Source organism: Cucurbita pepo, chromosome 1, assembly GCF_057944985.1.
Source record: "Cucurbita pepo subsp. pepo isolate OVF chromosome 1, ASM5794498v1, whole genome shotgun sequence".
NCBI lineage: Eukaryota > Viridiplantae > Streptophyta > Magnoliopsida > Cucurbitales > Cucurbitaceae > Cucurbita > Cucurbita pepo.
Window position 1 is genome coordinate 6408731 of NC_141798.1, and position 22870 is coordinate 6431600.

At 35.1% G+C, this 22870-nt stretch overlaps 3 protein-coding genes across 3 annotated transcripts; 1 reads left to right on the forward strand and 2 right to left on the reverse strand.

Annotated features, from left to right (window-relative positions):
- Window positions 1–4113: 4113 nt before the first annotated feature.
- On the reverse strand, window positions 4114–6022 carry LOC111790229 (uncharacterized). Its single transcript, XM_023671083.2, has 2 exons — window positions 5240–6022; window positions 4114–4680 (listed from the first exon to the last, which is right to left on the reverse strand). The coding sequence occupies exons 1-2, from the start codon at window positions 5813–5815 to the stop codon at window positions 4264–4266; spliced, it is 993 nt and encodes a 330-aa protein (XP_023526851.2). The 5' UTR covers window positions 5816–6022; the 3' UTR covers window positions 4114–4263.
- A 1581-nt stretch (window positions 6023–7603) lies between these two features.
- LOC111790237 (Eukaryotic aspartyl protease family protein) lies at window positions 7604–9987 on the reverse strand. The gene is made up of 3 exons (XM_023671096.2): window positions 9439–9987; window positions 8251–8725; window positions 7604–8165 (listed from the first exon to the last, which is right to left on the reverse strand). The coding sequence occupies exons 1-3, from the start codon at window positions 9934–9936 to the stop codon at window positions 7810–7812; spliced, it is 1329 nt and encodes a 442-aa protein (XP_023526864.2). The 5' UTR covers window positions 9937–9987; the 3' UTR covers window positions 7604–7809.
- A 7893-nt stretch (window positions 9988–17880) lies between these two features.
- LOC111790741 (phosphatidylinositol 4-phosphate 5-kinase 6-like) lies at window positions 17881–22206 on the forward strand. Its single transcript, XM_023671771.2, has 8 exons — window positions 17881–19642; window positions 19853–20020; window positions 20093–20258; window positions 20466–20582; window positions 20656–20849; window positions 21001–21125; window positions 21228–21294; window positions 21478–22206. Exons 1-8 carry the CDS (start codon window positions 18498–18500, stop codon window positions 21764–21766), a joined length of 2271 nt encoding a protein of 756 aa, XP_023527539.1. The 5' UTR covers window positions 17881–18497; the 3' UTR covers window positions 21767–22206.
- The last annotated feature ends 664 nt before the right edge of the window (window positions 22207–22870 follow it).

Below are 22870 nucleotides of genomic sequence, written 5' to 3' on the forward strand. Positions count from 1 at the left end.
AACGGATGCCAAAATCCCATCAGGAAATAAATAAAAACAAAACCAACCGAATCACTGAAAACCCAGAAACTTCAATGTGTTTTTCTTTAAAAAATTTATATATATAAAAATAAATTATTTTAATTTTTATGATTAATTAAATTAATATGTTAACGTCCATGTCGATATCGAGATGAAACTATTGATAAAATATCTCTATAACATGACCGATATTTATGTAAATAAAACAATATTTTTGAATATTACATCATTATTGTGTGAAATTTAAATAAAAGAAATATGGATATATACAATCTAGATTTTGTAGTTATTTTATGATATGAAGTGTGGGGTTGTTTTGTTTGTAGGCTTTTTATTCAATGAATTTATTTAATTATATGTCTTTTTTTAATTTATTTAGAAAAATCCTAATAAATCTCTCTTCCATTTATTAATATACAAAAAGCGAAATTTCAACTTCCAATACTTCATTATTTGAGATATAATTATATTTGTTTCACTAATTTAATAATATTTATATACTTTTACAATTTTTAAAAGTACTTAGGTACTTTAAGTGTCCTTAAAAAATAATATAATTTTATAATATGGTTTCGAGTATTTTATTTTTGGAATATTATGTGAATTGAATTTTATAATATGATTTTGAGTATTTTATTTGTGGAATATTACGTGATTTGTTGTTTATTACAGAATCCTTTAATTTAATTTTACAAAAGATTATAGTTAAAGACAAAAATAAATAAGTAATGGCCAGATGAGCAAATATTATCCTTTTTGGATTTTTCCCTTCAGACTTTTCCTCAAGGCTTTAAAACGGTCATTATAAAGGGTGTTTTGTTCTCCTCCCCAACCAATATGGGACGTCACAATCCACCTCCTTCGGGGCCCAACGTCCTCGCTGACACTCTTTCCTTTTTTCAATCAATGTGGGAGTATCACCAAATTCACCCCATTTCAGGGTCCAGCGTCCTTACTGACACATCGCCTTGTGTCTACCCCATTCGGAGAATAGCGAGAAGGCTGACACATCGTCCAGTGTCTGGCTCTGATACCATTAATTATGATGTCCCACATTAGTTGTAGAGGAGAACAAAACACCCTTTACAAGGGTGTGGAAACCTTATCTAGTATACGCGTTTTAAAGCATTGAGGGGAAGCTCAAAAAGGACAATATCTACTAGCGGTTGATCTGGACCGTTACAAACTAACATGAACGGTTATTCAGATATTTAAAAACTAAAATAATATTTTGATTTAAATAAATTAAAAGGGACATAAATATATTAATTAAATAAAATAAACGTTAGAAATTACATCAACGGAAATGACAAAGCTAATGTATATGCATGTGGATAGCATTGAAGCCTAAAATTTAATATGGTACAATGAACATTTATTATTATTATTATTATTAAAAGATAAAAATTAATTTCCCATTAATATGATTAAATAAATAAAGAAAAGAGTTTAAAATCAAAGAAAACACGCATCTGTGGGTCCCAGAAGGTAGAAAATCAAACGGCGGTGATTTATTTCGTCGTCACACAGATGCCATGCACGCGCCGCCCTCCAGAAACGCTTTTTCCATTTTATTTTTTAATTTTAGATAATCAGAGGTCCAGACGCCTATATAAACCCCCACCCACCACAACTTCTCCGCCTCCGTTAACTTCGATCCAGAATTCCAAAAAATCCAAAATCGCCGCCTTCATCGGATTCTTGTCGCACTCAACGCCGCCGCTCAGGGACATGATACAATCTCCTGCCGCCGGAAAATAGCTATGGTACGTTGCTTCAATTTAGTGTCCATTTTCATCCTCGCCGCCGTTGCGGTCTCGATGGTAGTTCTGCCGTTGGTTCTTCCGCCGCTGCCTCCCCCTCCGATTGTGCTTCTCTTCTTTCCGGTTGGACTCATGGCGGCGCTCCTCATCCTCGCCTTTTCTCCCTCCGATGTCGGCGTCGATAATTTCGATTTATGACGGAAATTTTAGTAACATTGTGCCTTCCGGCGGCCGGCGATCTTTTTTTTTTTTTTTTTTTTTGAAGGCTAATTTCAAGAGTTTTTTACTATATTCGATGTAGAAAATGAAGGTTAAAAAAAAAGTGAAAATAATGAAAATAATTTTTTTATTACTATTCTGAGTTTTTCGGTAATGTTTTTTTTTCCTTATGGTGTTTATATTTAATTGGTGTGTAATAAAATTCCAAATCTTTAATTTTATATTAAATAGAAAATGGATAATTTCAAAATTTTATTATGACTTAATTTTAATTATAAATTCAATTGGAGATAAATTTTACTCGGTAAAAAAAGTTAGAATTTACTTTAAAAATTATTTACATTGATTTATTAACGTATCTTTCTTTATTAAGGTGTTATATGTTATATTATTTAAAACTTTGTAACGTGCGTATATATAAGTGGAAGAAGGCACGTGGAAAAAGTATTGTGGTGGAAAAAAGAGAACTATACGGGTCTCTAGGAACAAATTTTTATTGACTATTAACATTTACGACAGTCGATATCACTGCTTAAATTTATATATATTTATTCTTTTGCATAAATACCCTTTAAAAAGTTTTCTTTTTTTTTTTTTACAAAAATGAATATATATTAATGGCTTTTTTAAAGGGTAATATATTCCCTAATCATAGTATATAATTATTCGGAAGAAATTTATAAATTTGTCCACTTTTTGGTACGGTATTGAATTAAATTTTTTATTATATGATGGAAGTGATATTTTATATATCTAGAAGTAGCTAAATTAAAAATCGAAACATGAACCGATTGATGAGAAGAAAAAAATGTGGCATAAGAGTTGAGAAATATATTATATATATATATATTATCTAATTATAGTATATCGTTAATCCCAAGAAATTTTCTAAACTTGGCCACTTTTTACCACGGTATTAAATTTATATTTATATATATGATGTGATGGACGTGACATTAATATATATCTAACCACATAAAGATTGTTTTAACTAATTTGAAAATTAAAATTTTAATCTGAATAATAAAGTTTAAAATATTTTTAATAGCATTTCTTCCTCTATTTTACTATTAATTATTTCTTAATGATATCATGTGAAAATTGATGTGATGTCACCCAAATTTTGTGGGCTTTCAATTGGGTCAATAAGCAAATTTTAATGGGCCGACGGCCCATTTTCTCTTTAATATGTTGTTTAATATATATTATTTTTTTATTTCCTTGAAATTATGTTTATTAATTTTAGAGTTCAAAAACTATAGATTTGGAGATTAAATTATCATAATTACTAAAATTAGTTATAAGATCGAGTTCAAAGCTGGTAGAGACCTAAGGCCCGTCGATAAGGCCCCAGTTATAAGATCGAGTCAAGATTAGGGTAGAATTGGTCGAAGGCTGAAAAAGGACAATCAAATCCAAATGGACCGTTGATGCAATCGTTTTCCTTTACCTACAACATGCCAAGAACCCTAATGAGATTCTCGACAAACTCTAATCTAGTCTTTTGTCTAAGCTGTTGACAAACCCGACACTCGCTTGGACATGAAAGTATAAGTAGCTTAGTGTCACAATCGCACTCTTGATGACAGCGAACTTGCGACTATGCGACACTCACTTTCCAACGTCAAGTGAGCTAAGCCAATTCGTTCTTATGTCCCCTACAACCAAGTGACGTATGCTCGAGCCTCTAGCCTCGGTTTAAGAAAACGAAGGCAGAGAGATTTTTGAAAGAGACGTTATATATGCAAGTAAGAGAGTAACAACAACAGCTCACAGTCTATAACTTTTTGGTAGGGGACAATTAGTCATATCCCCAAATAGTACATTCGGAGTCATTTCATGTCTGGCAGACCTAGACATGATTTTTCCGAAACTTCATACTTTCTAGAAATATAAAAGTAAAACACTAGAACATGGAAAAACATAAAGGGTTTGGTTTATCATGGGTATGGGGCCATGAGCAACACGCCTGGGACGAACATGACCGTGACACTTAGCACCACATTAGTGCACCATTCTCATTTGACCGGATATCGTTCAATTTCGTTCAATTTCTACTTTCATACAAACTCATAGTAGATCGAAGTTCAACATCAATAACATCAAACGATTAGTAAAAAAGCGATATTTTTATACGCGAAATGAAAGAGAAGGTTACATTGATTGATATTAATAGGAGTTATATGTTACTATGAGATTGATATCAATTTTATTATTGGATGAATAAAAATTGAAGTTAAGTTCTACCAATCCTTAGTGATTAATCTATAGGTTTGGTAGCAGATGCAAAGAGCTTAGCAATCTCCAATTGAGTATTTGCAATGATCTGTGTTCTTTTGAGATCCATTTCGCCTCTTTTAGCCTCTGCTTCAGCTCTCATCTTTTCAATATCTTTTATCATCTCCATTCGAGCTTGCTCCGATCGCACCACGACCTCGGCCAACCACCGTATGCTCCCGGCGATCTGCTCCAACGAATCCTCGGTCGACAGCCTCGTCGACTTATTCTTCTTCTTGCTGTTCTTCATTTTTGTTGGTTGTTTAGGCCTCATTGATACCTTATCTTTGTCACTGTATACTATTGCTGGTGTGCTACTGTCTGTCTCTATTACCATCTTCTTGCTCTTCTCTGATAACTCATCTGATTCATCTCTTCTTCCATTATCAACCCCATCCTCCTGCAATCATTTTTACTTTCCTACTTTAATTCTTCAACAAAAACGCTCAAATCAACAACTCCGGACAAATTTGATAAAAAAATTAAAGTAACCATTTGATAAAGAGGTTGGTTCAAAACATTCGATGACTTCAGAAATCAAATCTGCCCAATTCAACCCTTTAGATTCGATATAAATTTATTTGAGTTAGGTTGAATTCAAATAAATAAAAATTTTATGGATTGAGATGGTTAAACCAAATCCATTCAAATTTATTATTAATTATAAAAATACAATTATATATATATATATATAGTTTATTGTTTTATTTAATTATATAATTATTTTTTATTATTTATTATCGGATCACTCTTAAAAATAAATTTTAATAAATTAAATAAATAATTTGAATTAGATCCTTGATTTAATAAATTTGAGTTCAAATTATTAAATTAAAGGTAAAAAAATGTTTGCTGATTTAATTTGAAATCTTACTAAAATTTCAAATAATTTATTGACTATAAAAATTAAAAAAAAAAAAAAAAAAAAAAAAAAAACGGGAATTAAGGGAAGTTGATACCTTAGGATTAATCCGATCAACACCATTGGACCCAAGGGAGTTTTGCGCCGGCAGAAACGGCGGTGGAGCGGGAGGTGGTGGGGGAGGATCCAGAAGAATGACCGGCGTCGGAGGCGGCGGTGGAGGGGTGAGGGTGTTTCCCCGGAGCAAGAGATGAAGGCGGTGGTACAAGGGCCAGGAGGAGGCGGCGGAGGCAGATTCAGAGCGGTACCTTTTTTTCATGGACTCAATTTTATTCTTACACTGGGTTTGAGTTTTGGGGGATTTGGTAAAATCGGCCCTTGAAGAGACATGGCGGGCCACGTCTTCCCAATCATGACCCTTCAATTTGGCTCTGTTTCTAAGGACCCATTTCGATTCATAAGCCTCCAGCAGGGTGGACACTGCGCCTTCGCTCCATTCATCTCGTTTCAGCCGGTCCCCGGCGCCGGTGGTGGAAGCAGGGGGTTTTTTGGGAGATGGGGTTTCGGCGGCGGCGTCGACGGCGGAGGGGAGGTGGTGGTGGTGGTTAAATAGTAGAGAAGGGGAGGTGGTTTCTGAGTTGAGTGGGGATGAAGGAGTGGGTTTGATCTCCATGGGAGTGAGAGATAGGGGGAAGAGAAAATTGAAGGGTTTAAGTTTTAAAGTTATAAAGTTGCAAGCTTTATTGTTACTTAGCTGCTAACATCTTTAAAGACTAAAACCACTAGCATTCTAGTGAGAGAAAGAGAATACCCTTGCTAGTGGCCAACTATAGAGACAACCAAACTCGATGGTCTCGACCAGCTTCACTCGTGTGATTTACGTCTATTCTCAAGGGTAAGGGTAGGGTTGTATTTTTACTCTCAATCTGGAAGAGGGTATCAGTGAATTCTCGAGACACAAAGTTTATGATAAAAAAGAACCTCTAAAACTTCAGCCAGTGCGTTAGTGTTCTTAGTCTAGCTAGCACAATATATGTTCATGATTAAAGGTTCAAAAGTTCGAATCTTTGTGAGTCAATAATTTTGACAAATTATGAATTACCGTAAACGTGTTGGGTTTGGATTGGAATCTAAAATATTTGAAAAAATAAAATGAGAAAGAGACATGGAACCACTAGCATTTGGGAGGGGAAAAGGCAATAAAAGGTAAGTGGGCAACCTAAAGGGAAAATGAATTCATATCACCTCTTCCCTTTGCCTCTTAGCTTTGATATCAAGCCAACTCCATCAATATCCACTTAGCATATATGTCTTTTTTTTTTATATATATATATATAATATTACTCAATATTCTACAAAAAAAAAAAAAAAAAAAAAAAAAAAAAAAATTAAATGTTTAAAATTGAATTATAAATATCATAAGATTTAATTTTAATTTGATTTTGATGATAAAATGGTAATTATGGTTAAGTTTATTGGAATAAATGGTTACCCAAACTATAGGTTTTTTTATATATTATATTCTTCGTAAAGAGGGAAAAAAAAGAGTGGTGGGAGAGTAAGAAGGTAGTGGGACAAGCACATGGGTTTGTCGACCACTCTAATTCACCATCACCGTCACCACCACCATTACCACTAACTTAACTGGAAGTACCATCTCCACCATCACGACCAGCAAATGTGGTAGGAAATTAAAACCCTAAAACGAATTAACCCTAGAAATTTTATAGGTCGCACTTTTTTGGATGCTCCTCCTCTTTTTTCAAACCCTTTTGCTTTATACTTTTTTTTTTATTAGAAATAAATGAAAATTAAGTAAAATAATAATTATCTATATTTTAGTTTTTTATTTAAAAAAAATAAGTTTGTAAATATTAATTCTACTCTAGAGCTTATTTTCTCGATATGAAAAGTAAAAAAATAATTTTATTTTATAAAATTGCCATAAATAATAATCCAAGGGGTAATCTATTTTGAAAATGTTTTATGTACTTTAGTTATTTAATATACAAAAAAATTTTAAAAATAAAAAATGTCGAACTTTTCTAAATATTGGCATTTCCACTATTTCTTAGAAAGGAATAATCAAAACCCATCAAAAATTTGTTTCAATTTAATAATTTATACAATTATTTTTACTTTCGATATTATCCGTTTCAGCCTGATACATATCGCGATCAGCCTCACGATTTTAAAACGCGTCTATTAATAAAGGGTTTTAACGTTCTTGTAAAAAATTGTATCAGCCTCACGATTTTAAAACGCGTCTATTAATAAAGGGTTTTTACGTTCTTGTAAAAAATTGTATCAGCCTCACAATTTTAAAACGCGTCTATTAATAAAGGGTTTTTACGTTCTTGTAAAAAATGATTCGTTCTCGTCTCTAACCGACTTGAGATCTAACATTAGATCGTCGTAATGGCTTAAGTTATTAGTGGTAGACTGAAAAAAAAAAAAAAGCTTTGCTTTTAAGACATCCATGATATAATAAGCTAAAACCTTAAGAATCCCAAACAACACAACTATAAAAACAGCCATGTAAAATTACTACTTTACCCTTTTCCCCATCCCCCCACCAAACCATGATGACCACACATTCTTATTATTCTAAAACCAACAAAAATAAATATCACCGGAGCTGGAGATGATACGGCGGACGACGGCGGTTTAAGAGCAGGGTTCGCGGGCGACGCCGATTCGGGAATTGGGAACGTCGAAGAGAATGCGGTGGTTCTGCTGCTGCATGCTGGCAATGACGTTGAGTACGGAGTTGACGTTATCCGGGGCGGCGGCCATGGCGAGGCAGGTGGTGGTTCCGGCGGAGCTGTGGAGGAGGAAGTTGTCCGGCGGAAGAGTGACGTTCATTCCGGCGAACATGAAGGTTATGGTGGGAGAGATGATGGGGACTGTGTAGCACGTGTCGAAGCCGCCGAGGGATGAGATGGTTGCGTTGCCTATTCTTCGCCGGAATTCGTTCCTCACCGCCGTGTACGCCGGTGCCACCAGCCTTGTGAATGTCGTCCCTGAATTAAAGATATTTTCAAAATTAAAAGTGTATTTTTATTAATTTAGTTTAAAGATATTTTTAAAATCTATTTAAATCGATACCGGAGTCGATGATGGTGCCGGCGCCGGTGGCAGAGTTAAAAGCAAGAGCAGAGGGAGGAATATCGACGATTCGCCGGCCGACTCTGATGGCGATTAGATTCACATAATACAAAGACGACCGCCTCGGGTTTCGGAGCAGCGGCGTGTACTTAATCCTCTTGGGCTGGGCCACAGGCCCAAGACGCAACGACCCAGAAAAGCCGGTCGATTTGAAGCTCGGAAGGCAGTACGAGAATGTGGACCGGTACAGACTCTGGCTCTGGCCCAAAAGCGATAATGGGCCTCGACCCAGGCCCAATAGTCCCTGCGGCGGCACTGAACTACCCGTCGCCTTCGTGATGCACCCAAATGTGTAAGCCGGAACCGAGTCGTTGGCCAGAGTTATGTTGTCTTGAACCAGATCCGCCGCTACAGTCGAGCTTCCGTACGTCAAGTTGAAGCCGCACGCGCTACTGCTGCAACTGGGGTTCGGTACCTGATAAACAAAAGGGTCACGTGCCGTTAACGTGCGACGTTTAATAATACGATTTAAGTATTGTTGGGAAGAAGTTTTTTGGCCCGTGACTGAACGTTCCCGTCGGTGACTCACTGACAGTCATAGATTCTAGAGAAATCCAAAAATGAAAAAATAAATAAATAATTTGTTATTTAACTTTTACCGAAATTAATTCCTTTCTTTTAAAATAATTTAAGAAATAGTTGATTTGTTACATGATTGACGTGATAAAGAGGGGCTCGTATCACGAGGAATGGAGTTTTGGACACACGTGTCACCTTCAAGGAAAGGACACTGGCACGTGGGAACATGGATTTGATTCTACAAAAGCATCCGAAGTTCTTGTTAATTTTCAAAAAAAATATATTCAATTAATTTATTTTATTGGATTTAGAAATAAAATTAAAAGTATTTTTTTTTATAAAAAAAGGCATAATAAAGAGGGGAACCCCACATATTACCAACTAAAAGGGGAATGCTATGTGGGTGAATAAAGGTAGGTTTATAATCATTGAATATTCCAACGGATATCTGGCCTCTCCACCGATACAGGCAGCGCGTGAGCGCGTGCACTTCGATAATAAAGGTTTGATGTAGAATAATGGGAATTGAAATGCCCCCACATTGGTGAGTTGGAAAAATAAAAGCAGGAAAAATTGAAAATTGCATTAAAATAGAACAGAGGAAGGTACCTGGTTGCATTGAGGGGATCGGCAGGGGAGGGGGCGGAAGGAGGAGGACTTATCGGAGGAGAAGACGGTGGCGGAAGGGCAGCCGACACAGCCGGAACAGGGAATCCAAGCGGCGTCGTTGCTGGTATCGAGGGCCATGAGGAGGGTCTGAGCAGGGGTGCCGATCTTGGCTCGGACTACGAAGGTGGGGCTCTGGATGAGCTGGCGGGCGGAGGAAATGGGGGCGACGGACTTGCGGGCGACAAGGGAGGACAGGAATTGGAGGCGGGCTTGGTCCTTGGCCTGCATTTGGAGCACATTGTCGGCCCATGACAGTGGCTTGGAGGGGCGGAAGGGGGAACAGGGGCTGAAAATGTGGAACACTTGGAGGGTGGAGCTGCGGTCGGCGGCGGCGTTGCAGTTGGGGTGTTGGTGGTGGTGGTGGTGGTGGAGGGATTCGGCGGATATGGAGAGGAGAAGGAGGAGGAGAGCGAGGAAGAAGGGGGATTTTGTCTTCATGCCTTCAATTTGGGACTGAGAGAGTGTGGAAGTGAAGAAAGGGTATGTGGGGAAGAATGTGAGACAAGATATTTATAGAAAACAATTTAATCTTAATTAATTAAATTTTTATTTTTCCTTTAATATATTAAGTTAAAAAAAAATAAAAATGAAATTTCTATAAAATGTAATATAAATATAAAATTAGAAGTATTATTATTTTTTTATTTTTTAATTACAGGAGTTAGTAAGGTTGAAATACCTATTGTATATGTTTTAAAGTTAACTGACCTAATTGATATAATGGTTAGCTTTCCAATAATAATGGGCCTTCCAAATTGGAAGCATTCCAGAAACAAGTGGTATGTTGTACAAGTGGTAATAAATGAAAGGATGTTAATGGTACCGGTCTGTTAGGATGCCTCAGCTGTAAGATGAGGTGGGGACAGAGAAGCCTTGTTCATCTTCATTCCTATCACCTATTTCATTATCTACTCTCTGTACGTTTATTATTATAAAAACTCAATTAAATTAAAGCAAGATATTAAAAGCATTAGAACTTTAAAAACATAAAAACTTTTGAAACTTATAATTTAATTTAAAAAGACTATCTTTGAAAATATATTTTATATTTATAGTAAGTGAGGCAAGGATGAAGACGAAGAAGCATACTGTATATATAATTCTCATCCCGGCCTCATTCTCATTTTCGGTCTAAATGGAGAATTCCCATTTACATAGGACAGGTACCCACGAGCACCAATTCTGTGGATTATATAGACATCAGCAACGATAGTGTGAGGATATAATCCTATTTCTACCGTAAATAGTATCTGTCAATGAACCAAATTTATTCATCTGAGAATGGAAAATTTGATTGTAAAGGAGAATTTGAGTATATTAAAGAAAAATTAGGTAAAATATTGAGTGGGAAATAGAATTATGGGAGAATAATATAGTTTAATTGATGGTGTGGGGGTGGAATCATGATGAACATAGGGTGAGTTTGGGTTACAGACTGGATTCCATTTATATTTCTATGGTTGGACCTCTCATGCCTATGCCCCCTTTATCACACACCATGTCTCCTTCCCCATCCTTCTCTTTCAATTATAAATTTAGTCATGTACTCCGAGTTTCTTTGAGAAGAATTCAATCTCCATATTCATTTTTCGTTTAATTTTATAGTTTTGTCGAACTATTGGTAACGTTTGTCTTTGCCAACCAAACATCGCTTGTGCAGGATCCAAACTTGTTCGTGCATGCATGTTCAATCGTTGCGACACAACGTTGCATCTCATTGTCAGTTCAGTTCCCAACAACACGACCCATGCATGGGACATATCGACCATCTTGGTTTGTTTGGACACATTCGTTGAGAACTGACCCATGTGTCGAACATTTCACTGGGACATCCTAAACATTCATCCATTTGAGTTCTTTAAATCGTTTATATCATTTTGATGAAAGTTAATTGGAAAGAGATCTAATCTGGCTCAAATGCCATGATTATATATATTAACATTATTAAATTAAAGTGAGATCTTCATCATATTCCTTTTAATTAAAAAACAAAAATGTTATTATTATTATTTTGTTTTACTTGGGAAGCTCCCACTTGAAATGGGAATAAAACCCAAATAAAGAGAGATTTATTAATTCTGAAATTTTGTATTATGAGTTGGGGATCAGATCTCTGCTTCCAATCCATATCTTACATTAAATACAAAAATTATTAATATATACTAACAAATTATAATGATATCATTTTTTTTATTATTTTTATTTTTCCCTTTATTTTTTTTTATTACACTATTAAATGATATATTATTGGTTAAAATACTATTAAGTTGGAGTTATAGTATTTTGCCCTATTTTTACAATTTAGAAGAGAATAGTAAATGAGTGTAACAACAGCAGACATTGTTTGTTTTGACTCGTTACATATCATTGTCAGCCTCACTATTTTAAAATGTGTCTACTAATGAGAGGTTTACACACTCTTGTAACAGTTTGAAATATGCCAATATTTTAAAAAAATTGTTGGACAGAGTTGTTGTTTTCTAGAGTTTCGTATCTTGTACATAATTTGAAATATGCCAAGAGTGGCTCGAGAAACGAGACTTTATTTTCCATTACGAAATCAACATCAAACCCATTTCATGACCTAAAGGATGAAAGAAAGAAAGAAAAAGGACAAGTTAAACAAGAAAGAGGAAAAGGGTTAAAAAAAAGATATTGTTTTGTGGGAAAGAGTTAAAATGTGTGATGAAATAGCATGTGATTGCACTACTATCAACAAACATGGCTTGTCTTTGGCAAAGGAAAGGGCTCGACTATGTGTTGGGAGCCAAGCAATTAGGGTTTTTGCTCATCTTGTTTCAAAATATCAACGTTGCTTCCCCCTACTCACCAATCATAACTTCAATCACATCAACACGAACAACCCTTTTTCTAATTTCAAATAATGAAGAGATTCAAAACCATACGAATTCAAAATCAACTATTCCGAGCTATTCTGAGATTCCCAATAACGTGGCACGTAAAAGGAGATCAATAAGTATATAAACGAAGGGTAATATCTCTATTCATATGAAGCATCTGGGATGAAACGAAAAACAAAAGCTATAAGGGTTTATGCTTTTATGCTTGTGGATAATGACCCGAGTCTACTGTTAATGGACATTTTTCTCTTTGGACTTTCTCTTTCAAGTTTTATCTCAAGGTTTTTAAAACGCTTTTGCTAAGGAGAGGTTTCCACACTCTTATAAAAACATGTTTCGTTTCACTCTCGAACCAATGTGAGATGTCACCAAAAAAAATCTTCCTTTGTTTTATTATTAGGTTAAATCACGAGTTTAGTTTCTGACTTTTTAGGTTTGTATCTATTTAGTTTTTGAACTCTAAAAATGTCGAGCGAGTTCTTGAATTCTCAACTTCAGTTTGGTATAGAATATGTGTCCTGAATTTTTAATTTGATGTCTAATAGATCATTTGAAAGACACGATAAAAAATTTAATTTAATTAAATAAAAATTCAAATATTTAATAGAATGAAGTAAAATTTAAAATTAAATAATGAGCTAAATTAATATTTATTTTATTTTACAAAAATTTTGATAATTTGAATTTAGGTCACATGATGTAGATCTATAAATTAAATATGCTAAATTAAATTAGTCTTTATGATTTGATTGGAAGGGACATAATTTTCTTATTATACATTTGTTTATTAAAGTTTAACCCCCAAAAAAAAAACATAATCATGTCACTCCAATTTAATAGAATAAATTAAAATTAAAAAAAGGAGTTTAATAATAATAATAATAATAATACCTTTGGAGTAGTTTTGGTTTTTGTTTCCAAATTTTTGTCTTGTTTTATAAACTCCATTTTTAAAAATATTATATTTGGATTACCACTTCTATTATAAACATAAATGTAAAATTTAATTTAAAAAAAAAAAAAAAAAAACCCATTTATTTTGAATTTTTTATTAAATAAAGAAATAATAAATAAATGGAAATAAAGGATGATGGCAGCTTTTTGCAGGATTTTCCATTGTATTCACTTTTGGTTCACGAGGGGCATTTTTTCGCCTTTTTCCTTTTTACTCTTTTTTACTCTGCCGACAATCTTCCGCGGTGAATTTCATAATTATTCTTACAGTAAATTTGGTTAAAATAAGTAATAATAAATTCGCTTTATTTATTATTATTTTTTTTAATTTTATTTTACAGTAAATAATTAAGTAAAATAAAAAGACTTAAATTGTTCATATTATTATTTAAAATAATAATAATAAACTACTTTAGCACATTTTTTAATCTAATATTATCACAAATTTCCCAATATATTATTTCATCTTATAAACTTTTTTTTTGTTAAAATTAAAACGTGCATAGGATAAATCAATATGTAATTAGCAATAAATGTATATTAAAATTAATAAATCAATAATTAGTTTTTAAATCATCCATAAGCAATCATTTCTTCTTAATGGCAATAATTACATGGGCCAGGTATTGGATATATAGGCCCATCAGTAAAGTTATTGTGCTGGGCCCGAATTGAGAATAAAGCCCAATGACCAATGGGCCCAAAATATATTGGCCTTTTAGAAAACATTATGATGGCCCATATCATACATAATTTTGCAAAAGGAAACATAGTTTGGTGGTTATTGACCTATCCAATAGGGGTTTAATAGATTGTGAGATTTCACGTCGGTTGGTGAGAGAAACAAAATATTCTTTATAAGGATGTGGAAACCTCTTCCTAGTAGACACGTTTTAAAACTGTGAAATTGACAACGATGCGTAACGGGAGGACAATATCTGCTAGTGGTGGGTTTGGACTGTTACAAATGGTATCAGACCAGATACCAGGTAGTGTGTAAGCGAGGATGCTGGCTCTCAAGGGGAATGGATTATGAGATTTCACATTGGTTGGAGAGAGGAACGAACATTTTTTATAAAGATGTAGAAACCGCTCTATGGTAGATGCGTTTTAAAATCGTGACGCTGATAGCGATACATTACGGGCTAAAATGGATAACATAGATACTTTTACCTTCAACAGATGGATGAAGATCGATTTAAAAAAAAACTAATTTTGGTCTCTAAACTTTCATGAAAGTAACTATTAAGTTACTGAACTTTAACTTATAACAATTTAGTCCCGATTAAATATTACTAAGATTGAATAGAATTTCTTACCGACATAGATAGAAAAATTAATCTCTAAACTATATAGACCAGAAGTCAAATGACACTCGATTTTGATACGATTTTCATAACAAAGATTAAAGTTATGAACTAAAGATCAATGACTACATCATTACTTTTATGAAAGTTCAAAACACAAAAGTGTTCAAGAACGGGTAAAGGATGCTAAAATGCAGCTATCAGTTACACGTTTTAATGCTTAAATGTTGAAACACACACACATAAAGTTGTGTCCTTTTGGGAGTGTTTTGAGCTTCACTTTCATACTTTACCTAATTTTATGCTAACTTTTGAGCTAAAGAGGGATAGACAAAGCAGTGTAGAAATGGCACTTCCTTCTCGGTTTTGGTTACTTCTACAAGCAATTATTTGCCTTATCATAAGCCTCGGGCACCAACTAAATTGACATGTACAATTTCAGAAGACGAGCCTAACTTAGCAATAATTGACATGTAATATTTTTTTTACGTCCGAAATTCAAATTCTCACGTGTTAACAAAATTTATCTATTCAAGTTGAAAGTTCATAAATTAAACTGATATTTAAGCCTAAATATACTTACGTGAAATTAGGGACTAAATTCGTAATTTCATCGAATAAAAAAAACATAATCGCATGATAATCCCATATTATTTGAACATTAATGACAAAGAAACAACAAATCCTCTTTTGAGTGTGCCTACCTTAAAGGTTGTAAATATAAAAATGCCTCAATTATTGAATCTTAAAAAATATTTTTAAATCCATTTTTTTAATAATAAAATGTTCGATAGAATTATATTAAATTATAAATTTAGTCTCAGAAATTTAAAATTTATGTCTACTTTATCATCGTATTTTTTAAATTACTTAAAGTTTCGAAAATTAAATTTTTTTTAATTCAACCTAAAATTTAAATTTATAATTAATTTTTAAAATTAAAAAAAAAAAGTTTTAGATAAAGAATAACCTTAAAAATTTTAAGTTCATAACTCCAACAAATTATTAGATGAATCCTAAGATATTTCAATTAGAAACTAATATTACTAACAATAATAATAATAATAATAAAAAGAACGACCGTTGCTGACGACGGCAACCGCCTCCCATATCGTGGCGGCTGCGGGCAGGTGCGAGCGTGCAAGCACATATACCTCGCCGTCCTTTATCAATAATTTAGTTTATTTATTTATTTATTTTTATCATAAAGTCTATGTTTGATATTGTTATGGGAGCTTATAATATTTATTATTCAACGCTCTTTTATTATCATTAATTAATTTATATAAAAATTGGAGACTAGTTTATTGTTTTTTATTCATATATTTTGATCTACTCACTTTCGGGATGGAAATTTCACATCCAAAATTTAATATTCGAAATCTAATCACGTGGACTTGTTTAAGCTTGAATAGACGTCAAACAGACAAACTCGAGTGCCGTTATTTATATGTTTGACTTGTTTATTTATTTTTATCACTTTGTCTTCAACGCTCTTTTATTGTTGAAGACTTAATAAGTGTCGCTCATTTTTTCTCACACGGTGTCCAGTAAAGTTTGTCAATAGACAGGAATCGACCACATCAAGTAATGAGAGGCTACAAACTTCACGTAGCCATCTACTTAAAAAATATTAAAATTTTACATTTTTTATTTTAAAATATTGAGTTGAGTAGAATTAGGTTTGTAACAGCTCAAGTCCACTACTAGCTCATATTGTTTGTTTTGACTTGTTACGTATCACCGTTAATCTCACGGTTTTAAAATGTGTCTACTAGAGAGAGGTTTTCACATGGGTATAAGGAATGATTCGTTTCTCTCTCCAACTAATGAGGGATCTCACAAGGTTGATCGAATTGTTTCGATCTTCAGGTCTTTTAAATGTCTCGATCAGTGAAGAGACAAAAAGAGTAGTATCGTATGGAAAGGGGAGAGGCAACCCCACGAGCATAACATAACGTCGTAGACATGAAAACCTTGATGGTTGGTCCCTTTGTCTCTTCCATATCATCAACACTTTGCCTCTATTTATGTGGACAACACACTTACCTTTGTCCCCTCCACAACCTCCCTTTCCAATCTTCTCTTCCACAGCTGTTGGCAAATTCCCATGCCCCTCCTTAGGCCATATGCCCTACAAATTTTCTAATTAACTCAATGCCCACCCTTTATCCCCCACATCAATTGCCCTTTGGTTTTAAACGTTTCTTGTATTTGACCCACCGAAAAAAAAAAAAAAAATAGTCGTTTTTGTTAGAGGAGTTTGATTAATTTTGATGTGAGATCCCACATTAATTGGAGAGAGGAACGAGTGTCAGCGAGGACGGTGAGTCTTGATGGGGTAAATTGTGAGATCCCACATCGGTTGGAGAGGGGAACGAAACATTGGCCACACCTTCGTAACTCCAAATACCCGACTTCGTTATAGTCGGAATGAAACATTCTTCACAAGGGTGTGAAAATCTCTCTAGTAGACGTGTTATAGTATTTTTAAATGGTAATATAAATTGATTTGAAAAAAAAAAAAGATGATAATATAAGTTGAAAGTAAAGGGAGAAAAGAAAAAGAAAAAGAAAAAAGAAAGATAGAGAAATATTATAACATAATTTGAATAATCCATCATCGTCATCATCATCATCATGCATTCATTACTTCATAATAGGACAAGTGTCAACTTTTAAACCCACTAAAACCCCATCTTGGCCCCACATTTTTTATTTTATTATTATTATTATTATTATTTTTTATAATTCTTTTGGGATTGAAGTGGGCCTTTTGGGCTTTGACCTAGTTCGGATAATCAAAGTAGCCTGCACGTCTCCCAAAAAATTGTAATTAATTAATTAATTAATTAATTAAATCAACTTTCAAATTCCATTGTTCACAAAATATAATTAAAAAAAAAAAAATATATATATTTTTTATTTGTCTCATGATTTCTTGGAGGGATATTTTTAAAATTATTTTTGTACGTTTCATTTACCTTAGCTCCCGACGTATCTCTGCGCAAAACTAATTTATATTAGAAATTTGAGTATTTAAAAATTATGTTCGAACGTTATTGAATTTGAATGTTAGAAATATAAAAATATACCGATCAGAATTTGAGTGTTGGGTGGATATCTTGACTTTTTTTAAAAAAGAAAATAATGAGGAAAAGAAAAAAAGAAAAAAAAAAAAAAAAAAACAGAAAAACACAGAATAATGAGCGACAGTCTGGTCCTTCCAGATGTTGGGGTTTTTAGTGGATTTAGGAACCGAATTCGGGAGAGATGAAAAGGGGTTGAATTTCTTGGTCCAAACGATTCTAAAATTTTAAAATAATATTAAAAAAAAAGAAAAAAAAGAAAAAAAATTAAATTACAGAAACAAAGAAAAAGAGATCACTCATTGGTACCAACAACCTTTTGCTTTCCTCATCGATCAAAACACCTCCCTTCTTTGTTTATCTTTTTTGTATTTTTCTTCTTCTTCTTCTTCTTCTTCTTCTTCTTCTTCTTCTTCTTCTTCTTCCCATTTTTTGTTTTCCAAAATCTGAATGAATGCTTACCCATTTCATATAATCTGAATGAATGTGTTTCCTCTTCCTCTGATTCCCTCCATTGCTCTCTCTGTTTCTGAGTTTCTGGGATTTTCTTGTCCCATTTCCCCCCTTTTTGTTTTCCTGTTCTTCAAGATTCATCATCGATTATAGAGATTTTTTGTGATCTGGGTTTGTTTGAAATCAGGTGAAAATGGGGGAAGAGAGTGAGGAAGGAAGGGCAGAGAAGACATAGGGAGAGTTAAGAGAGACAGAGAGAGGAAGAGAGAGAGAGAGAGAGAGAGAGAGAGAGAGAGAGAGAGAGAGAGAGAGGTGAGAGAAGTTTCAGAGTGATAATGTACAAGGATTACGCCGGAATCGTGAAGGCTTGGGAAGCAACCGTGAGAAAAACACAAAACTCAGCGAAGAAGAGGGCTAATAGCATTTTTGCAGCAATGTCTGTCGCTCCAGCCGACGACGAGCCTGGTCCTGGTGAGCTTCATCACACGGAGAAAGCGATCCCCAATGGCGATTTCTACACAGGGCAATGGATGGATAGCACGCCCCACGGCCATGGTAAGTACCTTTGGACCGATGGGTGTATGTACGTTGGTGAATGGTACAAAGGGAAGACCATAGGGAAGGGGAAATTCAGCTGGCCTTCTGGAGCCACTTACGAAGGGGATTTCAAAAGCGGCTATATGGATGGTAAAGGTACTTACACTGGTTCATCTGGGGATACCTATAGGGGATGTTGGGTGATGAATTTGAGACATGGACAAGGCACCCAAAACTACGCCAATGGGGATTACTATGAAGGGGAATGGCGTAGAGGGTGTCAAGATGGGCAGGGGAGGTATCAATGGAAGAATGAGAATCATTACGTTGGACAGTGGAGGAATGGGAAGATGAGTGGCAATGGGAGTATGGTTTGGAACGATGGGAATCGATATGATGGGTGTTGGGAAGAAGGGTTCCCTAAAGGGGATGGAACCTTTAGATGGGCTGATGGGAGTTCTTATGTTGGTGTTTGGAGTAAGGATTCTACAGAGCTGACTGGGAATTTTTATCCATCTGATACTTCAGGGGCTGAAATGAGCTCGAATCCTCGTGAGCTTTTAGGCGAGTATTTGAATGATTGTGTAATTTGTTCAGGCGAAAGGATTTTGATCTATCCGTCGCAGAAAATGATAAGTTGGTCGGGGCTCGACCTCGATTCACTCCCAAGGCAAACTGTTTCGAGGAAAGGGAGTGATGGGATTAGGAGATTGAGAAGAACATCGGTTGATGGTAAAATCAGCAATGCTAGTTTTGAATCGTTTAATGACAGTTCGAACGAACCAAGTTCGAGAAATGGGAAAGGAACTCGTCTCCAAGATTTGGACTCCAAAGGGAAAAGACAACCAACTTGTGGATTTCAGTCAGCAAATAGGCAAGGCGTTACAATATCAAAGGGACATAAGAACTATGAACTCATGCTAAATCTGCAGCTGGGGATCAGGTAAACCTTGTTGCTCCTTTTCTGCTGCATTTTCTTTGCTTTTTTATGAGTTCAAAGACATGTTCTTGAGAAAGTTATGAATGGGGCACATTGATTTTGTATCAATCATATGGAACATGAAGTTTGAAGCTACCTCTACCACAATGAAATGTGTATCTATTAGCCAATGTTTTCATTTCAACTTGGTGATCTTTTTGCTCCATAGCACAGGCATTCTGTTGGAAGGCCTGCTCCAGCAACGTCCCTTGATCTGAAGTCGTCGGCTTTCGATCCGAAGGAGAAAGTGTGGACGAAGTTTCCACCGGAAGGATCGAAGCATACGCCTCCTCATCAATCTTCTGACTTCAGATGGAAGGATTACTGTCCTGTTGTCTTCAGGTCAGTGCTAAAAGTGAATAATCTCTTAGTGAATGACACTGTCTTATTAGTACCTCAAATTTGTAATTTCAGGACTCTTAGGAAACTGTTCGAGGTCGATCCAGCTGATTACATGCTATCGATATGTGGAAACGACGCCCTTCGGGAACTCTCTTCCCCCGGAAAGAGCGGGAGTTTCTTTTATTTAACCCATGATGACAGATACATGATTAAAACCATGAGGAAGGCTGAAGTTAAAGTTAGTTTCCACATCTTTTGAAATTTTAGAACTTCTGATCTCTTGCCTTATTGATTGTTGAGTTTAGTACTCTTTTGCGATCTCGAATGCTCGGTTCAGTTGCTGGCTGTTGCATCTATCCTAGGCTTTCCTAATTCCCTCTAGAACAAGTATGCATTTTCTGTAAGTTGAATATATTCCAATCTGAACAGGCCAAGATACATGCAGGTTCTCTTGAGGATGCTTCCAGCCTATTACAAGCACGTTCGGTCCTTCGAAAATACACTCGTCACGAAATTTTATGGCCTTCATTGTGTGAGAGTGACTGGGACTGCACAAAAGAAGGTACTAAAAGGATACTAAAGCATTACAATGGCTGCCATGGATGTTTCAATTCACAGATTTTCTTACTTTACAGGTGCGATTTGTGATAATGGGAAATCTGTTTTGTTCCGAATACACTATCCACAGGCGTTTTGACTTGAAAGGTTCGTCTCTTGGTCGTATAACCGACAAACCAGAGGCCGAAATCGATGGAACAACCACCCTAAAAGATCTTGACCTTAATTACATATTTCGGTTGCAGAAGATCTGGTTTCAAGAATTTTGTAGGTAAAGACCTTCTCAACATCTTTCCTTACCAGCTTTTTGCTACTCATTTCTGTTCATGACAAAGGATTTCAAGCTAGATTTGAACTCAATCTATGAGCTAAGTTCATTACTACACTTCTTATTGGTTTTTTTCCATTGTGTTTGAATACAGACAAGTAGACAAGGATTGTGACTTTCTTGAACAGGAGAGAATCATGGACTATAGTCTACTAGTTGGTCTTCACTTCCAAGAAACTTCGTATCAGGAAGCGAGCACACCCGAAAGCCATCATTCAGGTTTCTGCTGTCCAGTTGATTATTTCTTAAGCACCTCGAGTTTCTTATTCCAAATCATAGTTTCAGTAAAACGCATCTGATATTCGACGATGTATGTTTCAGGAAGTAGAGATTCTGACTGCGAAACAGATTGTCTGTCGAGAGCAGATAAGGAACAAGACTCTGCCAGGTAGAATGAACTCATGAACTATTGATATTCATGTCCTAAAATCGAAATTCGACTATCCGTGCTGTTTTTCGATATTTTGCTAATGAAACATTCCTACTGATCTATTAGCTTTCTAAACTTGATGCTTTCTTGTTCAATATCATCACCGAACCAAACTTGAAGTCCGAACATTTACTTATGCAGGTGGGCTTCCATTAGTCTAGGCATCAATATGCCAGCACGGGTAGAGCGGACGGTGAGACATGGAGAGCCCGAAACTCAGCTAGTAGGAGAACCCACTGGGGAGTTGCATGATGTGATCATTTTCTTTGGTATAATCGACATACTACAAGACTATGATATCAGCAAGAAACTGGAGCATGCTTATAAATCATTCCAATACGATCCATCGTCGATCTCTGCTGTTGATCCAAAACAATATTCAAAACGCTTTCGAGATTTCATCTTCAGAATTTTTTTAGAAGACACTTGAAGAAGTTGTTATACTGACCCAATTCATCAAAATTTGCAGACAGTGGCCATCCTTGTACAGTCGGTCCGTTGTGAGAAATGATATCGGGTTTTTGATAGAGTTGTAGCGTTCAGCCACAGAAAAATGAACAGAAAAAGAAAGAAAGAGCAACCATTTGGTGTATAAATTAAGGTAACCATGTAGAGCTTTGGCCAATTATGCATTGTATTCTTTTTTCTTTCAAAGTTAGAGAGTTATTAGAAAATTATGATATGATTTAGAAAGTTATATAGATGAGAGTTGTCACCCTCACCTCACCCACCTGTTACTAATTTGTAAATTCATTTATTAACCAAAGGTTGAGAACCCAATTCTAAGTTGTAATTATATTTATTTCTTTCTCCACTCTTCATTTCTACACTCATTGATATGAAATCATATCATGATGCCCTTCTCTCTCTCTTTTTCGACTTCATTTTGGGTCCAAACTTTCAAATATTAGTGGTCGGTCTTCCTACCAGGATGCCTCTTTGGTCGAAGAGTCTCTTTACTAGTACTAGTAAGGACGTAGGAAGCAAACAAACTTGCGTTAATGACGCTTTCTTCTTTGTCTTCTCCTCTCAAAAGACCAAGTGAGAGACTACATCTCTTTTCTTCGTTTGCTCTTTAGATTTTTCAAGGATAGCGGTAGCTAAGATGTCCAGGAATCTATGTTCAAACAGGGAATGAGGGAGAGAGTGGAGAGATTTCTCTATGTTAGCTAAACGGGGTCGGAGATGTCTCCCTTGGCTCACTTTATATTTCACTTTACTTTAGTTTTCTATTGAAAAAGAAAGGAAGCAATGATGGGATGTTTTTCCTAAGTACTAAATATTACTCAATGCAAAGAGGTTATAAAAAGGGAGGTTATAAAAAGGGTTTTGTAAAGAAGAGTAAATGAGTGAGTAGGAGAGGCCCCCCCTCCTCCTCCTTCCTTCTTACCTCTACTACTTTGAGTGACAGAAAACGACTCGAAGAACGTCTTGGTACAACGAGGGGCCAACAAGTCCTACACGAAAAGACTCGAACATCTTCTTGTGAGCCTATTGATCTTGTTCATGTCTTTTAATGCATAGCTTCTTGTTA